Source organism: Oncorhynchus mykiss, chromosome 3, assembly GCF_057628025.1.
Source record: "Oncorhynchus mykiss isolate SJ-2025 chromosome 3, ASM5762802v1, whole genome shotgun sequence".
Classification (NCBI taxonomy): Eukaryota; Metazoa; Chordata; class Actinopteri; order Salmoniformes; family Salmonidae; genus Oncorhynchus; species Oncorhynchus mykiss.
Window position 1 is genome coordinate 74,252,411 of NC_143024.1, and position 27,438 is coordinate 74,279,848.

The 27,438-nt window shown below is 39.7% G+C and overlaps 1 protein-coding gene and 1 long non-coding RNA gene across 9 annotated transcripts in view; one reads left to right on the plus strand and one right to left on the minus strand.

The window, feature by feature from the left end:
- Positions 1-12,422: 12,422 nt before the first annotated feature.
- On the plus strand, positions 12,423-15,213 carry LOC110520349 (uncharacterized). Its single transcript, XR_002472969.3, has 3 exons — positions 12,423-12,735; positions 12,895-12,983; positions 14,482-15,213. It is a non-coding gene; the product is annotated as an uncharacterized LOC110520349 (long non-coding RNA).
- LOC110520347 (leucine-rich repeat and calponin homology domain-containing protein 1) overlaps positions 14,931-27,438 on the minus strand; it is a 104,577-nt gene continuing 92,069 nt past the window's right edge. For 4 of the 8 annotated variants that reach the window (XM_090230130.1, XM_090230129.1, XM_021597607.3 and 1 more), the window contains 4 exons: positions 22,514-22,623; positions 22,254-22,391; positions 22,063-22,140; positions 14,931-18,113 (listed from right to left, as the gene is read on the minus strand). In XM_090230130.1, the coding sequence (XP_090086256.1) occupies positions 18,000-18,113; positions 22,063-22,140; positions 22,254-22,391; positions 22,514-22,623 (440 nt within the window). In that variant the 3' untranslated portion in view covers positions 14,931-17,999. Of the gene's footprint in view, positions 20,186-22,062; positions 22,141-22,253; positions 22,392-22,513; positions 22,624-27,438 lie in introns of all 8 variants that reach the window. The other 4 variants (XM_021597606.3, XM_021597604.3, XM_021597603.3 and 1 more) reach the window with 1 other exon arrangement.

A 27,438-nucleotide genomic window follows, 5' to 3' on the forward strand; every position in this document is an offset into this window, starting at 1 on the left:
GTGAACATCTGTGCTTCGCATACTCCCTTAAAAAGACCTTTGCTTGAAAAACGAGAATAAAGAGGCAATAGTACTGTTTGTCCCTCTTGAGAAGCCGAAGCCAGTATACACTTCCTCAAATTAGTCTGTATTAATCGAAGATAACTCAAGAAATCTGGGATTCATTTGGATGTTTTTTCAGAGTTCTTAAATCGCACAAATTTACATTAACTATACTGAATAAAAATATAAATGCAACATGCAACAATTTCAAAGATTTTACTGAGCTACAGTTCATAAGGAAATCAGTCAATTTAAATAATACATTTAGGCCCTAATGTATGGATTTCACATGACTGAGAAAACAGAAATGCACGCTGGTCGCAAAAAAAAGGTAGGGGTGTGGATCAGAAAACCAGTCAGTATCACCATTTGACTCATGCAGTGTGACATCTCCTTCACATAGAATTTATCAGGCTGTTAATTGTGCCCTGTGGAATGTTGTCCCACTCCTCTTCAATGGCTGTGCGAAGTTGCTGGATATTGGCGGGAACTGGAACATGCTGTCGTGCACGTTGATCCAGAGCATCTCATATATGCTCAATTGGTGACATGTCTGGTGAGTATGCAGACCATGGACGAACTGAAATTTCAGCTTCCAGGAATTGTTTAAAGATCCTTGTGACATGGGGCGGTGCATTATGCTGAAACATGAGGTGATGGCGGCGGATGAATGGCACAACAATGGGCCTCAGAATCTCGTCATGTACTGTATCTCTGTGCATTCAAATTGTCATCAATAAAATGCAATTGTATTCGTTGTCCGTAGCTTATGCCTGCCCATAACACAACCCCACCGCCACCATGGGGCTCTCTGGTCACAACATTAACATCAGCTCACCCCTTTCCCACACGACGCCATACACTCTGTCTGCCATCTGCCTGGTACAGTTGAAACAGGTGTTCATCTGTTAGAGCAAACTTCTCCAGCGTGCCAGTGGCCATCAAATGTGAGCATTTGCCAACTGAAGTTGGTTACGACCCTGGTGAGGATGACGAGCACACAGATGATCTTCCCTGAGACGGTTTCTGACAGTTTGTGCAGTAATTCTTCGGTTGTGCAAACCCACAATTTCATCAGCTGTCCGGGTGGCTCGGCTCAGACCACCAGACCGCCAAATTCTCAAAAACGACGTTGGATGCAGCTTATGGTAGAGAAATGAACATTAAATTCTAAGGCAACAACTCTGGTGGACATTCCTGCAGTCAGCATGCCAATTGCACACTCCCTCAAAACATGAGACATCTGTGGCATTGTGTTGTTGATATGCCACACCTGTCAGGTGGATGGATTGTCTTGGCAAATGAGAAATTCTCACTAAGAGGGATGTAAACACATTTGTGAAAAGAAAAGTTTTTAAAAAGTGTGTGCAAAGCTGTCATCAAGGCAAATGGTGGCTACATTGAAGAATCTCAAATATAAAATATATTTGGATTTGTTTAACATTTTTTTTGGTTACTACATGATTCCATCTGTGTTATTTCATAGTTTTGATGACTTCACTATTATTCTACAATCTAGAAAATAGTAAAAAAATACAGAAAAACCCATGAATGAGTAGGTGTGTCCAAACATTTGACTGGTACTGCATTCGGAAAATGTCAGACCCCTTGACTTTTTGTTATGTTACAGCCTTTTTCTAAAATGTATGAAATTGTTTTTCCCCCCTCATCAATCTACACACTATCCATAACGACAAAGAAAACACGTTTCGAGAAATGTTTGCAAAAGTATAAAAAAAAACAATGGAAATACCACATTTACATAAGTATTCAGACCCTTTACTCAATAGTTTCAGATCCTTTACTCAGAACTTCGGTGAGTGTAATGCTTGCTGTTCATTTTTATTGTTTATTTCACTTTTGTATATTATCTACTTCACTTGGTTTGGCAATGTTAACATATGTTTCCCATGCCAATAAAGCCTCTTCAATTGAACTTTGTTGAAGCACCTTTAGCAGCGATTACAGCCTCGAGTCTTCTCTTCAAGCTTGGCACACCTGTATTTGGGGAGTTTCTCCCATTCTTCTTTGCAGATCCTCTCAAGCTCTGTCAGGTTGGATGGGGAGCATCGCTGCACAGCTATTTTCAGGTCTCTCCAGAGATGTTCGATCGGGTTCAAGTCCAGCATTTGGCTGGGCCACTCAAGGACATTCAGAGACTTGTCCCTGCATTGTCTTGGCTGTGTGCTTAGTGTCGTTATCCTGTTGGAAAGTGAACCTTCGCCACAGTCTGAGGTCCTGAGTGCTCTAGAGCAGGTTTTCATCAAGGATCTCTCTGTACTTTGCTCCGTTCATCGTTCCCTTGATCCTGACTAGTCTCCCGGTCCCTGCTGCTAAAAAACATCCCCACAGCATGATGCTGCCACCACCATGCTTCACCGTATGGTTGGTGCCAGGTTTCCCCCAGATGTGACGCTTGGCATTCAGGCCAAAGAGTTCAATCTTGGTTTCATCAGACCAGAGAATCTTGTTTCTCATGGTATGACAGTCCTTTAGGTGCCTTTTGGCAAACTCCAAGTGGGCTGTCATGTTTCTTTTACTGAGGAGTGGCTTCTGTCGGGCAACTCTACCATAAAGGCCTGTCTGAGTGCTCCAGCGATGGTTGTCTTTTTGGAAGGTTCTCCCACCTACATAGGAACTCTGGAGCTCTGTCAGAGTGACCATCGGGTTCTTTGTCACCTCCCTGGTCAAGGCCCTTCTCCTCTGATTGCTCAGTTTGGCTGGGCGGCCAGCTCTAGGAAGAGTGTCGGTGGTTCCAAACTTCTTCCATTTAAGAATTATGTGGGCAACTGTGTTCTTGGCCACCTTCAATGCTGCTGAAATTTTTTGGTACACTTCTACAGATCTCAACACAATCCTGTCTCGGAGCTCTTCAGACAATTCCTTCGACCTCATGGCTTGGTTTTCGCTCTGAATTGCACTGTCAGTTGTGGGACCTTAAATAGAAAGGTGTGTGCCTTTACAAATCATGTCTAAGCAATTGAATTCACCACAGGTGGACTTCAAGTTGTAGAAAGGATGATCAATGGAAACAGGATGGACCTGAGCTCAATTTCGAGTCTCATTGCAAAGGGTCTAAAAACCTGTTTTCACTTTGTCATTATGGGGTATTGTTTGTAGATTGATGAGGGAAAAAAATAATTTAGAATAAGGCTATAACATAACAAAATGTGGAAAAAGTCCAGGGGTCTGAATACTTTAACCGAATGCACTGTATAATTATCATAATTGTTTTATTATATGGGGGATTGGAAATAATGCAGACAATTACATTGATGGAAACTACAATCTATCTGCAATATTAAATCTGATCTACCCCCTAAAAAATATATCTGTTTCCCATATTTTCGTTATAGAGATTAATTCAACCCTTGATGGAACTTGGCAATCAACTTCTTTGGCATTGCAGCTTCTTTCAGTATTTTTTCAATGCATTTGTGAGGCTCAGTAATACATTTTCAAATGAGGTAGTCCAAGAGCTCCAGCTTTATAGGGTAAGTGTCAAACATTCAATTTGACTCTTGAGGTCTATCCATTCCAAATAAAGTTGGAGAGTAGGCCATTTATTTTCTTAAAAGAAGTTGGATGGGATTGAAAATGGTAAGGCTTAGAATCACACTTAGCAATATATGAATGACATTATTTGGATTATCTTGACCCTACCTAACATAGGAATAGGGAGAGTTCTCCATCTCTGAACATCAGATTCAATCTTATCCATTAAAGGAAAGTAATTGATATTATAGGCCTCCTCCAATTTGCATTGTATCAATACACCCAGATATTTAACATGTCTTTGTCCATTTCCACTTAAATCTACTTTCCAAGCTTGAAAGGTCAATTAGAAACGGGCATGATTTCACTTTGAATCCTGATACAGCACCATATGTGTCCAACAGTTGCCAAATAAATGACAGGCAACGTTCTGGTTCAGATAAATACGGTAAAATGTAATCTGGATAGAATGAACATGTTGTTCTCCACCAATCTCTATTCCCCGGATTGAGCCTTATGTTCTGATTATTGATGCTAGGGGTTCTGTGGCTAAAGCAAATCAATAACTGGACACAGGGAATCCCTGTCTTGTCCTTTTTGATAACTTAAATGGATCATATATTTGTCCTTTCTTTCTTTTTAAGTAGGGTGATTGTAGCCAAACACTGTGACTGGGGGAGTTCATTTTCCACTAGAGCTGCTGTGAGCATAAGTAACATAGGCTTAGTCATTTGGGATGAAAGTGTCTGTAAAATTCCACTGGGAATCCATCATTACCAGGACATTTCCCATTTTGTAGACTATTAAAGAAATTGTCTATATCTTTCTTTGAACTTTTGTTTCCAGATTGATAGTTTTTGATTGAACGTTTTAAATACAGCTCATTTCAGAAAAGTCCATTGTTATGGTACTATCTGGGGGTTTTAATGCTATGGATAGTACTTTCCTCCTCCTCTTTCTAAATTTGCAAAGCCCGCATTTTCCAGCACTTTCACCTTGCACAGCATATTGTCGTTTGGATTCCAGGGCAGTAGTCTCTGCTGACCAGGTGTTTATTATGTTATATTCCAGCTTCAAAGGGTTCAACTGTTGATGGGTGTCAACATGTCTATCTAAGTCATGGATTTTCTGTTCTATTATTTCAAACTCTTTTTTGGTCTTCATTTTATTATGTGAAAAGTAAGAGATGATACAACCTCTCATATAGGCTTTAAGAGCTTCCCACACAACAGTAGGGCATACTTCATTATCTACAATTACACTCACCAGCAAGTTTATTAGGTACACCACCCTGTTCACGAAAAGGTATCGATCCTACAGACAGTGAGTCATGTGGCCGTGGCTTGCTATATAAAGCAGGCAGACTGGCATCGAGGCATTCAGTTGATGGGGCAAAACGAGTGACCTAAGTGACTTTTATGGTATGATTTGGTATGATTGTCGGTGCCAGGTCGAAGAAGAATGTCAAGAATCGTGCAAGCTAACAGGCGGGCCACAAACAGAGAAAGAAAGGCACAGTACAATAGTGGTGTGCACAACTGCATCTCAGAGGACACAACGCCTCGATCCTTGTCACGGATGGGCTATTGCAGCAGATGACCAAACTGGGTTCCACTCCTATCAGCTAAAAACATTAAGAAACGGCTCCAGTGGACATGCGATCACCAACACTGGACAATTGAGGAGTGGAAAAACATTGTCTGGAACATGACAGCGAGTTCAGTTTACTTGAGTATCCTGCACAGTCCCCAGACCTCAACCCAATAGAGAATCTTTGGGATGAGATGGAACGGGCTGTTCACAGCATAAATGTACCCCCCATCCAATCTACAGCAACTGTGTGATGCCATCGCGTTAGCATGGACCAAGATCCCTATCCAACACCTTGTAAAATTCCCAGAATAATTCATACTGTGCTGGAGGCAAAGGGGGGTTCGACCCAGTACCTAATAAACTGGCCATTGAGCATATTTCCAAAAACATGTCTGTGTGTTGAGATATGAGGTAAACTCTTTATCTCCAAGTAACATCGTGCTGAATCGTCAAGTCTTTGATATTGGCATAGGAGGTTTAAGTAAATTTAAAAAGACCGTCAATTAAAAAAAAGTTTACATTAAAAAGTTAATTCTTTAATATGAGTTGTGGGCATGAGAGTAATAGGAGCATTGCTTTTCAGTTGGATGTTTAGATCTCCACAGTTCACATAGACCCATCTCTTTGATGTTGTGGTTTCATACCTTAGACCACGTGTCAAACTCATTCCACAGAGGGCAGAGTGTCTGCAGGTTTTCGCTCCATCCTTGTACTTGTTGGATTAATTAAGGTAATTCATTATTAAGAAACTACCCTCACCTGGTTGTTTAGGTCTTAATTCAAAGGAAAAACCATAAACCCGCAGACACTCTGCCCTCTGAGTTTGACACTCCTGCCTTAGACATTTACATTTTTGAAATTTAGCAGACACCCTTATCCAGAGAAACTTCCAGTGCATCCATTTGTCATACTGGTCCCATGTGGTAATCGAACACTGTTACGTACGCCTCTTGGAGGGAACGCAACACCCCGCTACATCTCAACTCCCCATGGAGTGAAAAAGTATGTGAACGTAGGTGCGGGGAAGGACGACAGAGGCAGAGAAAAATACTGTTTACAGGGAATTTATTTATTCCTTAACACGGTAAAGTGGGGAAAAAGGGCTGGATGGAACCAAAGCAAAGAAAGTACTAATTAAAGACTCCCCTCTCCTACCTTACCTGCCTTCCCACTACTTACCTAACATTTAGCACCACCTGGCGCGCTAACCAAAATACAGGGGGTGGTCCGCCCAGGTCTTATCTAGTGTGCATAGACAGATGAACTACTACGGGTTATGTATGCCCGCAGGACTCTTGCTTAAACACTACCAAGGTGCGTTCCCCTTCCTCCCCTGGGAACAAATGAAACAGAATAATTACTAATACTTTAAGTGAACAATTTCAATAACCAAAAAACACTAAGTCCTTTGGCATACACATACCTCAGAAGGAGCGGCTACAAAATAATATCCACAAAACCTTTACTGACCACCACAACAATCAACGCAGGACATAAAAAGAAGCTCTCTTCCATGGGGAAGGAACACTGGCTCTTATCAAGCTGGAGAAGGAGTTGGTAATTGCAGAGACGGCTGTATCCCCTGCGATGGGGCCGACCAATCAGCTTCTTAGAATCCAGGAAGCCATTTCCTGAAATACACACACATACAAACCCACAACAACACAGAAACTGGGGAACACCCATCCCTGGCGTTCTAAATGCCATGCACTACGAGCTGAGCAACACAGGTCATGTTAGGAAAAGGGTACATAGTTTAGTTGATGACTTGGCTAAAGTTGCATCTCACACACAGTTAAAAATCACCCGCCATATAATATTCCTGTAAAATATCATTTTAGTATAAAGTTGTTAATTCATTTTGGGTCGTCTTCATTTCGGCAATAGCAAGTCAATAAAGTGACTTTTTCTTGAGACAGGTTTCCTTTTATCATTATAAAACGTCCATATGAGGCAGTCGTAATTTATGTAGACTTAAATGGGACTTTTTTTATTAATGAGAATTGATACTCCTTTGAATCTTGAGGAGTCAGTGGAAGAGAACGCCAATCCATCTCAAGCTCACCCAAACCTTTCACTTTCTAATGATGATAGATGAGTTTCTTGTAAAAAACGGATGTTTTCTTTTTAAAATAAGAACATACCTTAATTATTTTCTCTGGCTGCACAATTCCATGTTACACATGTTAATGTATTCATATCTTAAGTATTATCCACAAGGCGTGATATTGAGATGGATCTTTACATATTTTTTGTCTCATATTGACTCCATACATTATGTAAGATGTTGATACACTACATAAACGTGCCAATTGCACGCTCCCTCAAAACATGAGACATCTGTGGGATTGGATTGTGTGACAAAACTGCACATTTTGGAGTGGTGTTTTATTGTCCCCAGCACAAGGTGCACCTGTGTAACGATCATGCAGTTTAATCAGCTTCTTGATATGCCACACCTGTCAGGTGGATGGATTATCTTGGCAAAGGATAAATGTTCACTAATAGAGATGTAAACACATTTCTGCACCAAATTTGAGAGAAATAAGCTTTTTGTGCATATGGAAAAATTCTGGGATCTTTTATTCAGCTCATGAAACATGGGACCAACACTTGCCCAACTAACTAAGTATAAAAATATACATGTTTTATAATTATATTAATAATTTTTCATTAACTTAAGTATTCATACCCCTGAGTCAATACTTTTTAGAAGCACCTTTTGCAGCGATTACAGCTGTGAGTCTTTCTGGGTAAGTCTCTAAGTGCTTTCCAACACCTGGATTGTGCAACATTTGCCCATTATTCTTTTCAAAATTCTTCAAGCTCTGTCAAATTGGTTGTTGATCATTGCTAGACAACCATTTTCAGGTTTTGCCATAGATTTTCAAGTAGATTTAAGTCAAAACTGTAACTCGGCCACTCAGGAACATTCACTGCCTTCTTGGTAAGCAACTCCAGTGTAGATTTGGCCTTGTGTTTTATAGTAGGTTATTGTCCTGCTGAAAGGTGAATTCTTCTCCAGTGTCTGGTGGGAAGACTGAACCATGTTTTCCTCTGGGATTTTACCTGTGCTTAGCTCCATTCTGTTTACTTTTTTATCCTGAAAAAAACTCTCCAGTACTTAACAATTACAAGTATACCCATAACATGATGCAGCCACCACTATTGCTTGAAAATATGGAGAGTGGTACTCAGCAATTTACAGTATTACATTAGTGCATTGTTAAAAACAGGACGTATGTTTCTTTTCACTCAGTCAGTTAGGTTTGTAATGTGGAGTAACTACAATGTTGTTGATCCAACCTCACTTTTCTCCTGTCAAAGCCATTAAAATCTGTAATTGTTTTAAAGTCACCATTGGCCTCGGTGAAATGCCAGAGTGGTTTCCTTCCTCTCTGGCAACCGAGTTAGGACTGGGTGTATTGATACACCATCCATCGGGTAATTAATAACTTCACTATGCTCAAAGGGATATTCAATGTCTGTTTATTTTTTGGCCCATCTACCAATAGGTGCCCTTCTATGCGAGGCACTGCAAAACCTCCTTGGACTTTGTCTTTGAATCTGTGTTTGAAATTCACTGTTAAACATTATTATTGCAACTTATATGCTTGCCATATGCTTGCCATAACAAATGGCTTGAATACTTATTGACTAAAGACATTTCCGCTTTTCATTTTTAATTGATTTGTAAAATTTTCGAAAATATAATAATTTCCCTTTAACCAAAAGATCTTACATTTTATCCATTTTCAATTCAGGCTGTAACACAACAAAATGTGGAAAAAGTCAAGGGGTGTGAATACTTTCTGAAGTCACTGTAAAGGATTCATATACAAGCACATGCCCAGCTGCATAATCATAAAGAACCTTATTTGACAAGAGAAGGGCCCTCAATCCAAATGGCTACTTGACACTTTTACACAGAATGCATGTGTCACCAACAAAAGTGCTGGCGAATGAGGATCATTCAACCATCCACAACAGCGAGATGGCTGATGGCTTCTTCAAACTAGACTGTAGCCGAGCAAGGTTTATTTTGAGCTGATGAGCATTTCCACTTTGATTATGCTGCAGCAACTTAAATGACCTCAGGTCTATAAGACACATCATTATATTGGAGAGAGCTAATTATTCTGCTGATTAACGTCATCTCGCTCCAGCGAGCTTCTTGTTATTCCAAGGTTCCAATTTGTTTTTGGATGATGCGTGTTAATACAGGTACCAATATAACGTATTACCGCCAGCCCTGATTGCATTCGGGGAGATGACCCACTGGGCACAGATGTCAGTTCCACATCTAATTTTGATTTACATTTGATTGAGTTGTCAACTAACGTGAATTTAACTTGAAATCAACACAAAATGTCACCACGTCATTGGATTTAGGTTAAAAGTTGGGTGAAAAAAAGACTAAATTCCCTTAATATTTTTAGTTGAAATGAAGTAGAAACAATGTTGATTCAACCAGTTTTTGCCCAGTGGGGAGGCACTCATGTGGGCCTAGTCCTAGCAGATATGTAAGCATTGTTTATTCCAGGAAGCAATTGCTATCTGGTAGTACATGATTTTAGTTTAATGGTTTAATTACAGGAAGTGAATCAGACAAGTAAAACACATTTTACATATTTTTAAGAATAATACATAATAATTAGTAAGGCAGACAGACTCTGGTGAACAGAGAATAGATCATGCTACTATTTGTTTCCTTTTTTAAGTCATACATTTTTAAATTATGTTTTTCCAATAGGGAGACAGCAATAGTTTTACAGTTTACTCAGGGGCCTCTCAACATTTTTGACTACAGCGCCACCCTTCGGTGGCTTGTCGTCATATACTTGTAGAATGGAGATGGAAGGGGATGCGTCCTCATGACGTCTTACGTTAACCACACGCTGGACTCTGGAACCCAAACAGTGGGGAAGTAACCAAAGTGAAGTTATTCCCTTCAGTCGTAATTTAAACAATGTATGTCAGTGTACATCATATATCATTATTTGCAATGTATCTAGCTATAATCACAAAGTACAAGTTACGGGAACATGCAAAATTGCAGCTTGCTTGTAGGATAGGAATGGCTAGAATAAACCAGACAGCTATACATAAACCTATACGGTGTTGCACGTTCTGTCTGTAATGTACAGTAGCTGCATGCTCATCCTTTTAAGACTTTTTGCACCGTGAGTTTACCTAGCGCTTTCCAGAGGCTGCATGCATTCAAGTTGGTGCTTTTTGCAGATGTTATTGTTCAAGTTGGCTACCTAGAGCGTTGACTGTATTGATCAGCGTATCAGCAAAAATAAAAGTACTTCCGGGTCAAGGAATTTCGGAAACATTCAAAATAAAAGTCCCCCACGTAACAGTGGAAACGTGTCAAAAACGTGCATTTATAATTGTCTACACATTAACGTTGAGTCAATTTGGGTTTTAAAACATGTTCCAAGGTCAAATAAATAGAATCATATTGACATATAGAGCAAAAACTATTAGTGCCACAGTAAAAGTATTGTAGGGAATACTCAGTAGGGTCTGTAGAATGTATATATTGTGTCATGTCATGGGTTTCTGGACTTTTACTGTGGTCAAACAGCTTAAAGTGGGCTGTCTGGACACTATATGTTACAAATATAGCACTGTACAGGGAAAACAATAGATTGTGTGTCCAGTCTACTCACTAGAATCCCTACAATACAAAACAGGTCATAGGAAATGTTATGTTAACATTTGCACCATGGACAGCTACACGTTTAGAGTTGTCACTGTCAGCCTATCTCCAAATACATGGCAAATATGTGACCCAAAAGCATATTCATGTGATGTAATATTTTAATAATTGCAAATAAACTGGGGTGGAAAATACTATTTGCAGGAAAGATTAAAGAGTCCAATCCTTACTGGGTAGTGCATTTTCGATATCAATTTTCAGTGGCTCAGAAAATGATATAAAAAGATGCATCTTAAAATAAATGTATACTGTAGCCATTCTTCATGCAAGATAAAAATAGTTATTCTGGACACTGCGAATGCACTAGATTTCCATGTCTCATATTCAGGCGATATCATACATTCAGAGGAAGATGGTTTATAAAGACATTTCGAGCTCCAGAGATGGACCAACTTGCATTGCCATTACATAATACTGCCGCATATAAGGTGCACAGGGAATTAATAGTCAACGCCGACCTCCGATGTTTGGACGCTCAGAACAGAAGTGACATTGGACTAGATACATCAGTGTTCAGAAACATAAAATCTGAACAACGCACAAATAAATAACTTTTTGGATTCTGATTAAATCAATTCACTGCAATTACTGAAAGAAAATCTTGAGAAAGAAACATCGGCACAAATAATAGTTTCTCCTGTACATTGCTATATTTGTACCCTATTGTCCACGCACCCCATTTTAAGCTGTTTAGCCACAGTAAAAGTCCAGAAACACTCCATTTATCAGAACCTCGTGAAATGAGACCATATATAGATTGTACAGAGCCTACTGCGTACTCCCCTACCCACTTTTACATTGGCACAAATCATATTTCTCTCTATATAAGCCCATATGTAATGCATATGGAGTGATTTGCATTGTGGCCCATGTAATGGGCGGAGTGAAAGGCCAGCAACACTCAAATTAACACCATATATAGATTCTGAGTACTTCCCACCCCACTTTTACATCGGCACAAATGATAGTTTTTCCTATACAGTGTTATATTTGTACATAGAGTCCAGGCACCCAATTTTAAGCTGTTTGACCACAGTAAAAGTCCTGCAACACTTCCTATTACTTAGCTTTTTGTTCAAACACATCTGATCTGTATTCTAGGGACCCTAGTGAGTAGACTGGACCCTGGTTTTATAGACACAATCATATATTTTTTCCTGTACAGTGCAATTAGTTTGTGCAATACAACAAAAATACGGTAATACTTTTCTTAAACATTACATTTCAAAATTGAATCCTTGAACAATATCACCAATAAATAAGCAAGACTCATATAATCAAAATAATTAATTGTATATTATGTTCTTGACATTAATTTAATTATAAGCAACAACCATTTCTCAATGTGCTCCACCATATAGGCTTTATCTTATTTATCTTAAAGTAGTTTATATTTAGTAGTTTAGTTTAGATTTTACCCATTGTATTTATAATTGTTCATTTAAAAAAAACATGTTTACAGAATTTTAACATGCATTGATTGCAAAGCTTAAAAAAATATTTATTTCGTATCATTATTTCGTTTTATCACAAACCTTTATTTTGAAAGCAAAGTCCGAAAACCGGAAGTCTTCATGTGGCTGGTATCTAGCTCGTGTTGTTTTGGGACCCTCTTCTTGGTTGGACCCTTCTTTGTCGAGTTCTCTGCCCTGGCTGTCCAATGACATTCGAACAATTTTCTATTCTAATTTTGCATGCAGTTGTGGACTATGAGCCGCGACTTTCATTTTTAGCATGCAAAAAATGCAATGTTATATTTTAATCAAAACTTTTGCAGCAAGATTTTTTTAAGAATTCCAATAATTTTGTAACACTTTCTTACGTGGGCTTGTCAAAGGTAACTGAACTATGGCCCTCACTCAAGTGGCTACCAGAAGGTAAATCTCACGTGACTATAGCCACATTTGTAATACATTAATGCAGCACACTGCAGTTTTTGAATTAATTTCGTTTTATATATTATATACCATTGATTTCGAATCCACCTTTGGTGGAAAACTAGTCATAAATGTAACATAATGCATGTCTTTGTTCAGCACTGAGCTCAAGTGTCAAATTAATTATGCCATCTACCTGCCTCCCAAGACTGAGAATGGGAAGTGTCCTGTCTTGTACTGGCTCTCAGGTGAGTTCTACAAACTAACATAATGTATGATGAACTACCATCTGCAGATAAACACACAGTATCTGTATGGATTTGACTCTGAGAATGTTAATGTGTCTGTACTAACCGGGATTGACTTGCATGGAGCAGAACTTCATCACCAATGCTGGCAGTCAGCAGGCAGCTTCTGAGCATGGAATCATCATCGTTGCTCCAGACACCAGCCCACTTACGACCAATCGCACACACACTTATCACTCCCACCCTCACTTGTTCCCTCTCTTTCTGTGGTGTTCCATCTTGAAGAAATCAAAGGGATCAATTCACACTAAACACCAACTAGAGATCCCTGCTGGCGGAATAGAATTCCAGACCAATAAATGGAATCATCCCGCTCTCCAGGCGTATGATGTCACGGTGCTTGCAGTGTCCTACTCCGGCCCTCAGCTGGACATCCTGATCGACCAGGGCAGTGATGACTAGTTCCTGTCGGCTAGTCATTTGCTTCCTGACAACCTGATCTCCTCCTGCTCAGAGAAGATCCCTGTGGTGTTCAGGCTGCAGCCGGTCAGTGCGTCCACCCAGTGGCCAACTAAATCAAATCAAATGTATTTATATAGCCCTTCGTACATCAGCTGATATCTCAAAGTGCTGTACAGAAACCCAGCCTAAAACCCCAAACAGCAAGCAATGCAGGTGTAGAAGCACAGTGGCTAGGAAAAACTCTCTAGAAAGGCCAAAACCTAGGAAGAAACCTAGAGAGGAACCAGGCTATGTGGGATGGCCAGTCCTCTTCTGGCTGTGCCAGATGGAGATTATAACAGAACATGGCCAAGATGTTCAAATTTTCATAAATGACCAGCATGGTCGAATAATAATAAGGCAGAACAGTGGAAACTGGAGCAGCAGCACGGCCAGGTGGACTGGGGACAGCAAGGAGTCATCATGTCAGGTAGTCCTGGGGCATGGTCCTAGGGCTCAGGTCCTCCGAGAGAGAGAAAGAAAGGGAGAATTAGAGAGAGCATATGTGGGATGGCCAGTCCTCTTTTGGCTGTGCCGGGTGGAGATAATAACAGAACATGGCCAAGATGTTCAAATTTTCATAAATGACCAGCATGGTCGAATAATAATAAGGCAGAACAGTTGAAACTGGAGCAGCAGCACGGCCAGGTGGACTGGGGACAGCAAGGAGTCATCATGTCAGGTAGTCCTGAGGCATGGTCCTAGGGCTCAGGTCCTCCGAGAGAGAAAGAGAGAGAGAGAATTAGAGAGAGCACACTTAAATTCACACAGGACACCGAATAGGACAGGAGAAGTACTCCAGATATAACAAACTGACCCTAGCCCCCCGACACAAACTACTGCAGCATAAATACTGGAGGCTGAGACAGGAGGGGTCAGGAGACGACAGCAACTGTTTGATATTTAACAATTTAATATGCTGTACTTTAGTTTGGAATTGGAATTATTGTGTATTGTACCAGATTAAGTGTTATTGTAATGTCCGTGTCGCCTTCAGGGCTACGACCATAGCTACTTCTTCATCAACGACCACATTAAGCACCATGCCAAGTTCCTCAACGCTTAAGACCATGACTGCTGGACCAGAACCCAACAAGGCATTCTCCTCTATACCTTCTCCTCCCAACTGTGCACCTGCTACTATGCACCTATCCCTTACAGAGAGACGTAGGTGCCTGGTGAACTGACATTAACCTGATACGCCTGGTGAGCTGAAATGAACACACCTGCTGTGTTGAGTCAAGCTGAGAAAAATAAAATAGTGAGAGCAGGATGTTTGTTAAGAGGAGCTTGCTTGCCACCCACATGGTCACTCCAACTGGATAAAAACTAAAAAAAATGTTACTCCTTTTGATTACATTTGTTTCCATTATATGACCTTAGGCTCACACACTGACATCTGAGACCAATACAAAACACATGGACTAAAGACCAAACATAAGACTGTTTTTTTCAGATAAGGTCTTTACTCAAAGTGATGAGAAATATATACAGTATTCACAGCAGTTACGGTGACGTTAAAGGGGTGTTTCATGCAATCAAATCCAAATTGCTGTACAACAAATACACCAATTTGACAAAAGGTACAAAATTGTATATGGTACATCAAAATGCAAAACAAACATACAAAAAAAAACATCACTTTAAAATAAATGTCCTCCCAATCATAAGTACAAAACTGAGTACAAGCTTTCAGGACTATGTACAGAGAAAGGTAGAAAACAACTGCTCAACACTCAGCAGTCAACAGTTACACTGTGGTTATAACATTTCTCACAATGATATAGTTCAAATTCATTTCATATTATGCCATACACACATTTCTAAATCAAAATGGAGCTCAGATTTGTTAGTTGCCAAAACAAACAACTATAAATACTTATTTTTAAAGTGCAGATCATTTCAGGCCTGTAGGCAGCCACACAGCCACTCCCAAAGGCAGGTTGGCATTTATTGTAATGAATCTTGCCCTGCAGGCAGCTCTGCAGAGTGGTCACTAGCTGGCACAACCACAAAGTCATATCAGATTTGAACCATAACCACACTGCTAACCCTAATGCCCAACCATAAATTTAAAAACCTATGATTTTTTTCAATATAGCCAACTTTGACTTTGCAGCTGGCCCATCTAGCATAAATTCTTAATTCTGTCTCCAGGGCAAGATTCATGACAATAAACATCAACCTCCCAAAAGGTCAAAAGGATTGAATGACTAATCAATGAATAGTAAAGTAATGATCTCTTTTCATGTAAAAGTCCCCTCGTTAAGTTTCTAAAAAGGTTTGCAGCGCATGGCCCAAACCTCCATAATGACTAAAAGTGAAAAACTACACAGCAACTTTCTCTTAACAAATATCCCTGTCACATTTCCCTTCAGTCTCCACATCGCTCTGGTCGATCATAAAAATATTGAAGGAAACGTTAGAACTGGGAGAAGGGGATACTGGTATTTTTACCCATTAGTAGTTATATTTAGCTAAGTGGAAAGGCAATTACTTTGAGTATTAAAGTAGGATTAATGTGCATATTTTTTAAATATTTGTTTATGCATTGTGAATTATTTTAAATATAAGCTACATTATATACAGGTAATTGACCAAATAAATGAAACACGTGAGTAAATGAGGGATACAAAGTATATTGAAAGCAGGTGCTTCGACACAGGTGTGATTCCTGAGTTAATTAAGCAATTAAAGACATCTCATCCTGCTTAGGGTCATGTATGTAGAAAAATTCCCAGTTGCCCATCATTTTAAGTGTGTGTGTGTGCATCAGTCACCAGATCTCAACTCAATTGAACACTTATGGGAGATCCTGGAGAGGCGACTGAGACAACGTTTTCCACCACCATCAACAAAACACCAAATTGTGGAAGAATGGCATTGCATCCCTCCAAGAGTTCCAGCAAAGGCGCATGAAGTGTATTGAAGCGGTTTTGGCAGTTAGCTGTACATGAATTGCCGTACTGTTGTAAATATGATTACTTTGCATTATAGCTATGTTAACAAGATCACTCCAGATCCTGATTCTAAGAGATTGTTCACTTTGCCTGAGAAGTGTGGCTGATTATGTATTGCAGCGACTGTTAGTTTAACTAAAATATTTAAAAGAAATACTATTAATAAAGTTATAAATACTTTCTAAATACGAAACCCACTTGCACAAACCATCATCACATTACAGCTTCACATCACCACTTCTCATAAAAAAAGATATTACCATACTAAAGACATTAGATCATAAGTGGCTCTGAAAAAAAACTGTTTAGTTGTTTTGGCAACTGTCAAATCTATCCAGTGAAACATTGTGTTTGATTTTACTGCTAAGCTTAAGCTTTGGATACCAAGCTGTAGAAAATGCATTATATCTGTACAATAAAAAAAACACCACCGCTCACTCACACACACACCTAGTATGCTTATATTGGAGTGTTCTGCTGTTTGTGTAGTAGTAGGATATTGGGCACTCAAGCACTACTCTTCAGATGCTGCCAACAGTGTCTCTAAATCAGTGAATGCATTTCAGTTACTTTACTGGTCCTACATGACCACCTGACATGGTCAGCATCACCAGACACTTCAAGGCTATTTAGCAGTAAAGAATGTACTAGGACATACATACAAACCCATTCATTCGCTCCTTTTCATTCCATCTAACTCTTTTATTCTGTCTCTCACGCATGCAGTCACACACACACACACACACACACACCACACGCAAGTAATACCATTGACAAATAAGCAGTCTAGGGAATGGATCATAACAGTGTAGTAAGCCCACAACCTCCCCTGAGTTACATACCCACAGATTCCAATTCATAAACACCAGGTTCCCACAATCTTAGGACAAAATTTCAACCTCTACAGACGAGGTGAGAGACAAATTCAAAGTACAACATACAGTATACAGAACTATACCTAAAATATATTAGCTATTAGAGAAAAATATTTGGGGGATTATTTTCAATGGATACAACTCTCAACCACGTGGCCATATTTATTATAAATATCTTTAAATAGGGAAGCTGTAGCAGAGAGAGCGCTATGTTGGAGTGTTAGGTGTCTAGTCTGAAATGAGTGAGGGTGATAATACCTGGCCTTAGAAATAGAGGGGTAGAAACTGACAGCCCATGAAATGCATAGTCAATCATACACAGTGCAGCATGCTAGAAGTTGTTGTAGGCAGGGTTCAAGCTACAGGAGTGTCCAATGGTACTGGAGGCTCCCATAACAAACCAGGGCACTCCTGTAAGAATTAAAAACCATCAATGTGGACACCTCTGTCAGCTTCGAATATCCACATTAGTACAGCCCACTACTGTGTTTTAGGGCACCCCAGGCATCACATTATAACTTCAAACCATGGTTGTAAGAATCACGAAAGGAAGACTGCGATATAGGCTACAGTCCCTTGGAAAAGGCTATTTCAGGAGGTACAATGGCAACGGTGTTTGTCACTTTGACTAAATGAAACCCAGTGGTGTGTGTCTGTCTATATGTTGGTCTCCTTCCCTCTCACGTGAAGAGAGCCTGCTTGGTTGAGGTCTCATCCACCAGCGCCTGGACCGTCACGCTCACCTTGATCATACCCTTCTCCTCTAGTATGTGATGAGGCAAACACAGCTTATCCTGTCGAGGTTCCACACACAGAAAGAGCGAGAGAGCGCGAGAGTGGGGGGAGGAGGGAGCGAGAGTCGGGGGAGGAGGGAGCGGAGATAGTGAGTGGGACAGAAAGAGAGAGAGACGAGGAGGCAGAAAAAAACAAGTCAATCAAAAAGACACCTCAATGCAACTATGGTGATGAGTGAACATGCAGACAGTACAGGTGTATGTGGAAGTATGCTGAATAACCTATATGAAGAAACAGCACTTAATTCATCATCCTCCTTCAGAGAACAGCAACACAGAGACCGAATAGAATAACCCCAAACTGTACATTTATTACCAGTTCCATTCACACCATCAGATATACAAGTCAGAAAAAGCCTCAAGGTCCATCAAAATCAGCACTGACTGAGTTAAAACACAGCCAACTAATAGTATACAGTAATGGCAAACCAATTGCACTCCAACATAGTCGCTGGCAAGGTTGACATGACAACAGTGAATAAGCTAACAGAGTTAAAAGGAAAATATGGATAGAAACGGATGGACAGTTTGGAGGAAATTGTGGACACTACATCCATGGCTTTTAAATGAAATCAGAAAAGAAGGTTAACCCTCATTGCTTTAAATTCAACTACAGACATACATACATCAATCAATGGACAGTAGCAGCACTGCTGGCCTCAAAGTGTCAAAGTTCTCATTTAAAGGAATGAGCTTCTTGTACAGTTCACATATTACTGAACACATATCATATTCACTAGCCCTTCAACATAAAACCTCCAGATTAGTCCGTTCTGTAATATTGCATGTGCAAATGGTTTGTATGTTTAGAAATGATGGATCTTTTCACACCTTGTATTCAGTCCAGGTGCTTGGGAGTCCAATTTACCCTCTTGGGGTTTTAAAATAAGAAACGTAATATATGGCCTGACAGAATAGTACAACAGTATACATACTGAACCGTAGTCATGTAACTACCCCAGGGTAAATACACTATATTAGAACGAGAGTAACGTAGAGTGGTAGAGAGGTGCAGTAGTGATGTGATTATTGAACTTTATTTAGTGACAGTGTGCCGTGTGACATTTTACAGTCGTCATAAGTGGTGTGTTTATTAGGTCCAAACCTATACACTGTTTGTTGTGTCTTTGTCTCATGGATGGCATTACTACTGAGCGTTGCCATTTCCTTCAAACAGACATACAGGTGTAAATACAGTTGATATAATGTATCTGAGGAGTCTTGAAGAGACTGACCAATGCAACAAAAAAGCTCCAAGATCCAGCATGATGGAGGAGCTCTACTAGTGCTCTGTGCTTACCTGGACTGGACCCAAACTAGACAAGCTGTATGGAAACAAGAGACCGTATGACCACATGGGGAATCAGTGTGTATGACCCCATACCACGTGTCTGTGACCCCACCCCGGAGGGCATTAATAAATGAACAGTCTGACATGACAGGCTTGACTTGACGCATTGGCCAAAGAGTTGTAGAGAGACTTCAGGTAACTTTTGTGTACAAGCTCCAGGATTCTTTTCAACAGTTGGAATGTGCGTTACTGGTGGGGACAGTATACGAATGCATGTGTGTGAGGTTGTGAGTCGGTATTTATTGGAGTTTAATGGTGCGCATCTGCAATCTGTGCATGAATGCAACTGTGTATGAGAGACACTTGTGTGTGTGAATCAGACAGAGGAGAAGAGCACAGAAACAAGAGGTTGAAGAAAAAGAGGAGGATTGGGGAGGAGAAGTGTTGGCACATGCGGAGGGCAGGGCTGAGAGGAGGGCGGGCTTTGACAGGAGATTGACAGGTAGTGTTACGTCAGCTCACTCCAGCTATAGGCCACAAACAGCAGGAGAAGACAGAACATGTGTAACAGGCTCGAGCAAATCAGGTCCCACGGCTGCCATGCTGGAGGCGGAGCCTGGGCCACCTGTGTAGAAGCCTCGGGGGCAGGGGTTGGGACCTCTCCCTGTCTGTCTGAGTCCCGCCCCTCTGTGGGGGTCTCCATGGCGACCAGGGCGCACACGGTGACCCGGATCGGCCGCAGGTGACACTGGATGATGTCATAAGCTGAGCAGAGGGAAGACTGAGGGCCCAAGGAGGAAGAGGAGGAAACATACAAGGTGAATGAAGATGAAAGGAGAAGAAGGAATGAAAGGAGAAGAATGAAAAACGGGGGAAAGAATGATACAGATGGATAAAAGGGGTCACAGAGGAACATCGATGGATATTGCACACGAAGAAGAGAAATCCAGTCAGATAGAAGTGGAGGACAACAATGAGACAGGGAAGAAGAACAGAAAATACCATAGGAAGAAAGAAGAAAATGGGAAGGGAATGCCAGGAAAAGACAAATAAGGGGTAGAGATGCAGAGTAGAGGAAGAGAAGAAAGAGGGAGGGAGGGTGGTCCGGCAGGAAAACAGAACAGAGAGAAACAAGGCAGGATGTTAACCGGTGGGAACAGAGGTCAAGGTGTATTTATGTGCAGGGCTGCGCAGGCGTAGGTTACCAGGGCGACGTGTAGGGCTGCTTTTTGAGAGAGAGAGAGAGCGAGCGAGCGTGTGGGTGAGTGTGTGACTTACATTTATAAAACTGAACTCTGTCTCTTTCAGAAAGCAGGCCATGCTGGGGTGTGGAGCATTAGGAGCAATGAGGATGCGGGTGGTGTTAGCCAGCTACACCTTCGCTAGCATTAGCTTTCAATCCAGCGCAAAGTACCTGTTTCAGTGAGGCAGCGACATTTCAGCCAGCAAGCAGCAGTAGAATCAGCAGCAGGATCACAAGCTGGCTAGGGCCAGGTTATACAAGGAGAACCAGACTAGCCACAGCAAGCAAGCAGGAGGTCTAAGGAAGCAGCCAACAGTCTCACTGTTGGTATTGGTACTGCTGTGCATTCTGCTGTACAGTCCCAGCAGGCTACTCAAACAGTGAACAAAAGGCAGCTTTTGTAGTGTGAGGTTTTGACACAGCAGGGCTTACTACATCATGGTAAGAGTCCCACTACCACTGTATGTATAACCACTGGGTGACAGAAACAGTGGTTATAATTACTGACTATTTACTAAAGGAGAAATCAACACAGTAATGAGTCAGCAGGGTCAATTTGATTCTCACACACAAGCACACATATTACACACACACACATATTACACACACACACACACACACACACACACATACATATTACACACACACACACACATATATTACACACACACACACACACACACATATCACACACACACACACACATACATATCACACAATCTTTCAGTCAAGTAAATTCTATAACATTTCTGCCATGTTTTTCTGCAGGCTTTGGCACTAGCTGGGGTCAGAACCAAGCAAGAGCCAGGTCAAAGTTCTAAAGTATAGAGGATGCCCAAAGCTGTAGTGAGTAGCGATGATGACAGCATAGTCCAGTGCGGCGATGATGATGATGATGAAGCTTTAATGCAGCTTTAATGCTTGTGTCATCAATGCATCTCTCTCAGAGGAGGAGGAGTAGAGGAGGATGGGAAGGTGATTGGCTAGATGTGCCAGTTCTGGGATCAAACTCTGTGCTCTGACTGGGCAGATTGTTTTGAGGCGATGATTATAAAGTCGTTTGGTCCCGATATCAAATACATATCCTAGAACGGTAATACTGTATAAAATACATTTGTTGTAGACTTATCAAATGGTCTCATCCCAGCACTAGCAACCAGCCTTTCTGACCCTCAATACTAGTGTGTATAGTATCTGTGTTCTATACAGGCTGTGTGTTCACTGATCCCCAGTCAGCCCACCCACAACTTGATTCCAAACCCAATGATGCACTGTGGCTTTTATTCAAATTCTTAACAGATCGAAGATCAGTTTACCTCAGTTAAATCCTAACTAACAGTGAATCTGAAATACAGTGGCTGATTCAGGATCAATGAGGTGCCACTATCTAACAGAAAGGAGGGGGTGTGTCTCACCTCAGGAACGCCCATTTTCCTACAGGCATCCAGGAAGTTCTCTACGTTCCGCCGACACTTGGCCATGCTGAGTTTGGGCTGCGGGGTCACACAGAACGCAGAGCTCAACGGAGACTAATTGTCTGTAACAAAAATAAATCACCCATTCCCACTTATTCCTCTTTAACCCCTCATTGACCCCCAAGACGTACCACAGCAGGCGAGGGCACATGGATGCTGACCACGGAGCGTGGGCGAATGTGATTGGCCAGATGGCATAGCACCACCCCGTCCATGAGGGAGGAGCCTAGGTCTTCAGGAAGAGCCACCTTCAGTCTGCTCTCTATGCTCTGAGGAGAGACAAGAGGGGTAAAAACCCACTCACCTTAACACACACACAAACTGAGGACATAATGCTAATACTGGGGAGTTAACTTCCAGAAGCGAGAGAGAAAGAGAGAGAAGCTCTCACGTCTCTGAGTTGTTCCATCAGCTCCAGCTCTTCTCTCAGCTGTTCCATCTTCCTCCTCATGGTGAACTGAGGGTCAACAGACTCCAGGCTCTTATGGGTCCTCAGGAATACTGCCCCCAACATGCAGGAGGAGAGAACAGCCGCCATCCATTAGACAGGAAGTCAGTAACACCTACACATATTGTACTGTACATATAGTAATTCACACCCACACTTCAGACCCATACAACCACACATACGGTAGCATACATAAATGCATACTGCAATATTCACTGACACAGAAAACACACTTTCACTTACAAGTGGATGAGTAGCTACTGTTACCGTACACTTGCATAACCCCTTATTCATATCCACTAATGCAGATGCACTCTATAGTGCTGGGCTCTGGGCTGCATTCATTGCCATGGAAACAGTCATCTGCACTGAGGAGTGAATGTGGAAGATTGAGTTTCCTAAAGGCGTTCCACTTAGTCAATCCTGCATACCAACAGATGGCATAGCAAGCCCTCAAGGAACTGATGGAACTGAAGATTCTTATCTTACTGTACATTAAAAGTCTTCTCTCATTGGTATTCTATTCAAATCTCAAATCAGTATTTTAAACTGGGTAAGCACAAAATATGGAAGTCAAAGCTACAGAGAAATGTGTGTGTGTGTTTTTTAAACTGTGTGGGAGGAGGAAATGTAATCAGAGTGTGTGTGTGAAAAACAGGCATGGCCTATGATCACATTCTTAAATGTAGGACTGAATCATTTACTAAACCAGTCAGTGGCCTATATTCTAGTCATAAATCTCCCCTGCAACAGCCACCATATACAGCTTAGTGACACACCACATGTTCAGTAGCTCTGCTTTGTGATACACAGTCAGACCACATGAGGGAGCCCAAGAGTCACTGGATAGTTCAACCCATGCTTGGGGAAAAGGGAAGGAGAATGCATTTCTGAATTATTCACACTAGGCCTTAATAACACGGGCCCATCTGATCATCTCTCGCAGGGAAATGGCTCCTTGAGGGGCTATCCAAGGAAGTTAGAGATAAACACATACAGGCCTCATCCAGAAGCATGACTGGCTGATAACTATCAGAGTGGGTAGAGGGGAACAGCGAGGGGCGATGGTCACCCTCCACTTTCGCCATAAAGAGAACAGGATGTTGATCATTAGAGGTTGTAAATGTGGTTAGCAAGAGGTAACATTTAACAATACAACAATGGAAAGAGACATGTTACTTTTCACATAACATTTGGATTTGACATATTTTGGACATCAGAGCAACCTTGAGGAAATCATATTTGAGTCCTAAAAGGATGTTCCTATGATAGGGAAGATATACAAAACCTTGCAGAGCGCATATCCAACTGACAATCTCATAAAGAAAATAGGAACTATTGGAACCAAGACTTAAAAAGACCTGATGTTGAGAAAAGATGGAGGGAAAGTTGGAGCATAACTAATGAAATTACAGTTAACTAAAATGTATGCTCAATCCAATATAAACTAATGTATAGAATGTATTATATACAAGAGACAATCCAGTGTATAATGTATAGAATGTATTATATACAAGAGACAATCCAGTGTATAATGTATAGAATGTATTATACAAGAGACAATCCAGTGTATAATGTATAGAATGTATTATATACAAGAGACAATCCAGTGTATAATGTATAGAATGCATTATATACAAGAGACAATCCAGTGTATAATGTATAGAATGTATTATATACAAGAGACAATCCAGTGTATGATGTATAGAATGTATTATACAAGAGACAATCCAGTGTATAATGTATAGAATGTATTATATACAAGAGACAATCCAGTGTATGATGTATAGAATGTATTATACAAGAGACAATCCAGTGTATGATGTATAGAATGTATTATACAAGAGACAATCCAGTGTATAATGTATAGAATGTATTATACAAGAGACAATCCAGTGTATGATGTATAGAATGTATTATACAAGAGACAATCCAGTGTATAATGTATAGAATGTATTATACAAGAGACAATCCAGTGTATAATGTATAGAATGTATTATATACAAGAGACAATCCAGTGTATAATGTATAGAATGTATTATATACAAGAGACAATCCAGTGTATGATGTATAGAATGTATTATATACAAGAGACAATCCAGTGTATAATGTATAGAATGTATTATATACAAGAGACAATCCAGTGTATAATGTATAGAATGTATTATACAAGAGACAATCCAGTGTATAATGTATAGAATGTATTATATACAAGAGACAATCCAGTGTATGATGTATAGAATGTATTATATACAAGAGACAATCCAGTGTATGATGTATAGAATGTATTATATACAAGAGACAATCCAGTGTATAATGTATAGAATGTATTATATACAAGAGACAATCCAGTGTATGATGTATAGAATGTATTATATACAAGAGACAATCCAGTGTATGATGTATAGAATGTATTATATACAAGAGACAATCCAGTGTATAATGTATAGAATGTATTATATACAAGAGACAATCCAGTGTATAATGTATAGAATGTATTATATACAAGAGACAATCCAGTGTATAATGTATAGAATGTATTATATACAAGAGACAATCCAGTGTATAATGTATAGAATGTATTATATACAAGAGACAATCCAGTGTATAATGTATAGAATGTATTATACAAGAGACAATCCAGTGTATGATGTATAGAATGTATTATATACAAGAGACAATCCAGTGTATGATGTATAGAATGTATTATATACAAGAGACAATCCAGTGTATAATGTATAGAATGTATTATACAAGAGACAATCCAGTGTATGATGTATAGAATGTATTATACAAGAGACAATCCAGTGTATAATGTATAGAATGTATTATATACAAGAGACAATCCAGTGTATAATGTATAGAATGTATTATATACAAGAGACAATCCAGTGTATAATGTATAGAATGTATTATATACAAGAGACAATCCAGTGTATGATGTATAGAATGTATTATATACAAGAGACAATCCAGTGTATAATGTATAGAATGTATTATATACAAGAGACAATCCAGTGTATGATGTATAGAATGTATTATACAAGAGACAATCCAGTGTATAATGTATAGAATGTATTATATACAAGAGACAATCCAGTGTATAATGTATAGAATGTATTATACAAGAGACAATCCAGTGTATAATGTATAGAATGTATTATATACAAGAGACAATCCAGTGTATAATGTATAGAATGTATTATATACAAGAGACAATCCAGTGTATAATGTATAGAATGTATTATATACAAGAGACAATCCAGTGTATAATGTATAGAATGCATTATATACAAGAGACAATCCAGTGTATAATGTATAGAATGTATTATATACAAGAGACAATCCAGTGTATAATGTATAGAATGTATTATATACAAGAGACAATCCAGTGTATAATGTATAGAATGTATTATATACAAGAGACAATCCAGTGTATAATGTATAGAATGTATTATATACAAGAGACAATCCAGTGTATAATGTATAGAATGTATTATATACAAGAGACAATCCAGTGTATAATGTATAGAATGTATTATATACAAGAGACAATCCAGTGTATAATGTATAGAATGTATTATATACAAGACAATCCAGTGTATAATGTATAGAATGCATTATACAAGAGACAATCCAGTGTATAATGTATAGAATGCATTATACAAGAGACAAAATGCTCTAATTCTACAGCACAATGGCAGTCATGTCTTAAGTGTAAAACTAATAATGACTCAATAATCCATGATTTCTGGGAATGCTATTAAATCCAAAAGTTATGGGCGGAGAAAAAAAGTTGGCTGTCAGAAGTATTACAATGTGAACTTACTTTGAATCCGTCTGTCTGCATATTTCAAGGCATAGCATATGGGGGTGTAGTGAGATACCAAATGGGCTGGACGATTCTTTTGAAATCAATCCAATTCGCTATCATTAATACAATGGAAAAATCTAATTATTTATTATTGAAATATAAAAATGGCATATGGGTGACCGAAAAATTATTGGTGCAATTTATGTCCAGGTGGCAAACAATAATGCAGGCACTAGGGATGGGGGTGTGAGCATGGGGGTCTGGGCAGATGAGATGTAGTTGTATGGGTGTGTCTTTAAGTTGTTGTTTCTATGTTTATGTTTGGAGTAAAAATAAAAATATGAACAAATTATCTACATATACACACAGTATCAGAAAAAGTATGGAAACACATACTCATTCTAGGTTTATCTTTATTTTATTTTTTTTACTATTTTCTACATTGTAGAATAATAGTGAAGACATCAACACTATGAAATAACACATATGGAATCATGCAGTAACCAAAAAAAGTGTTAAACAAATCAAAATATATTTTATGTTTGAGATTATTCACAGTAGCCACCCGTTGCCTTGATGACAGCTTTGCACACACTGACATTCTCTCAACCAGCTCCGTGAGGTAGTCACCTGGAATGCATATCAATTAGCAGGTATGCCTTGTTAAAAGTTAATTTGTGTAATTTTTTTCCTTCTTAATGCGTTTGAGCCAATCAGTTGTGTTGTGACAAGGTAGGGGTGGTATACAGAAGATAGCCCTATTTGGTAAAAGACCAAGTCCATATTATGGCAAGAACAGCTCAAATAAGCAAAGAGAAACGACAGTCCATCATTACTTTAAGACATGAAGGTCAGTCAATACGGAACATTTCAAGTAAGGAATGGAAGACCCCGAGTTACGGCTGCTGCAGAGGATAAGTTCATTGGAGTTACCAGCCTCAGAATTTGCAGCCCAAATAAATGTTTCACACAGAGTTCAAGTAACAGACATCTCAACATCAACTGTTCAGAGGAGATTGTGTGAATCTGGCCTTCATAGTCGAATTGCTACAAA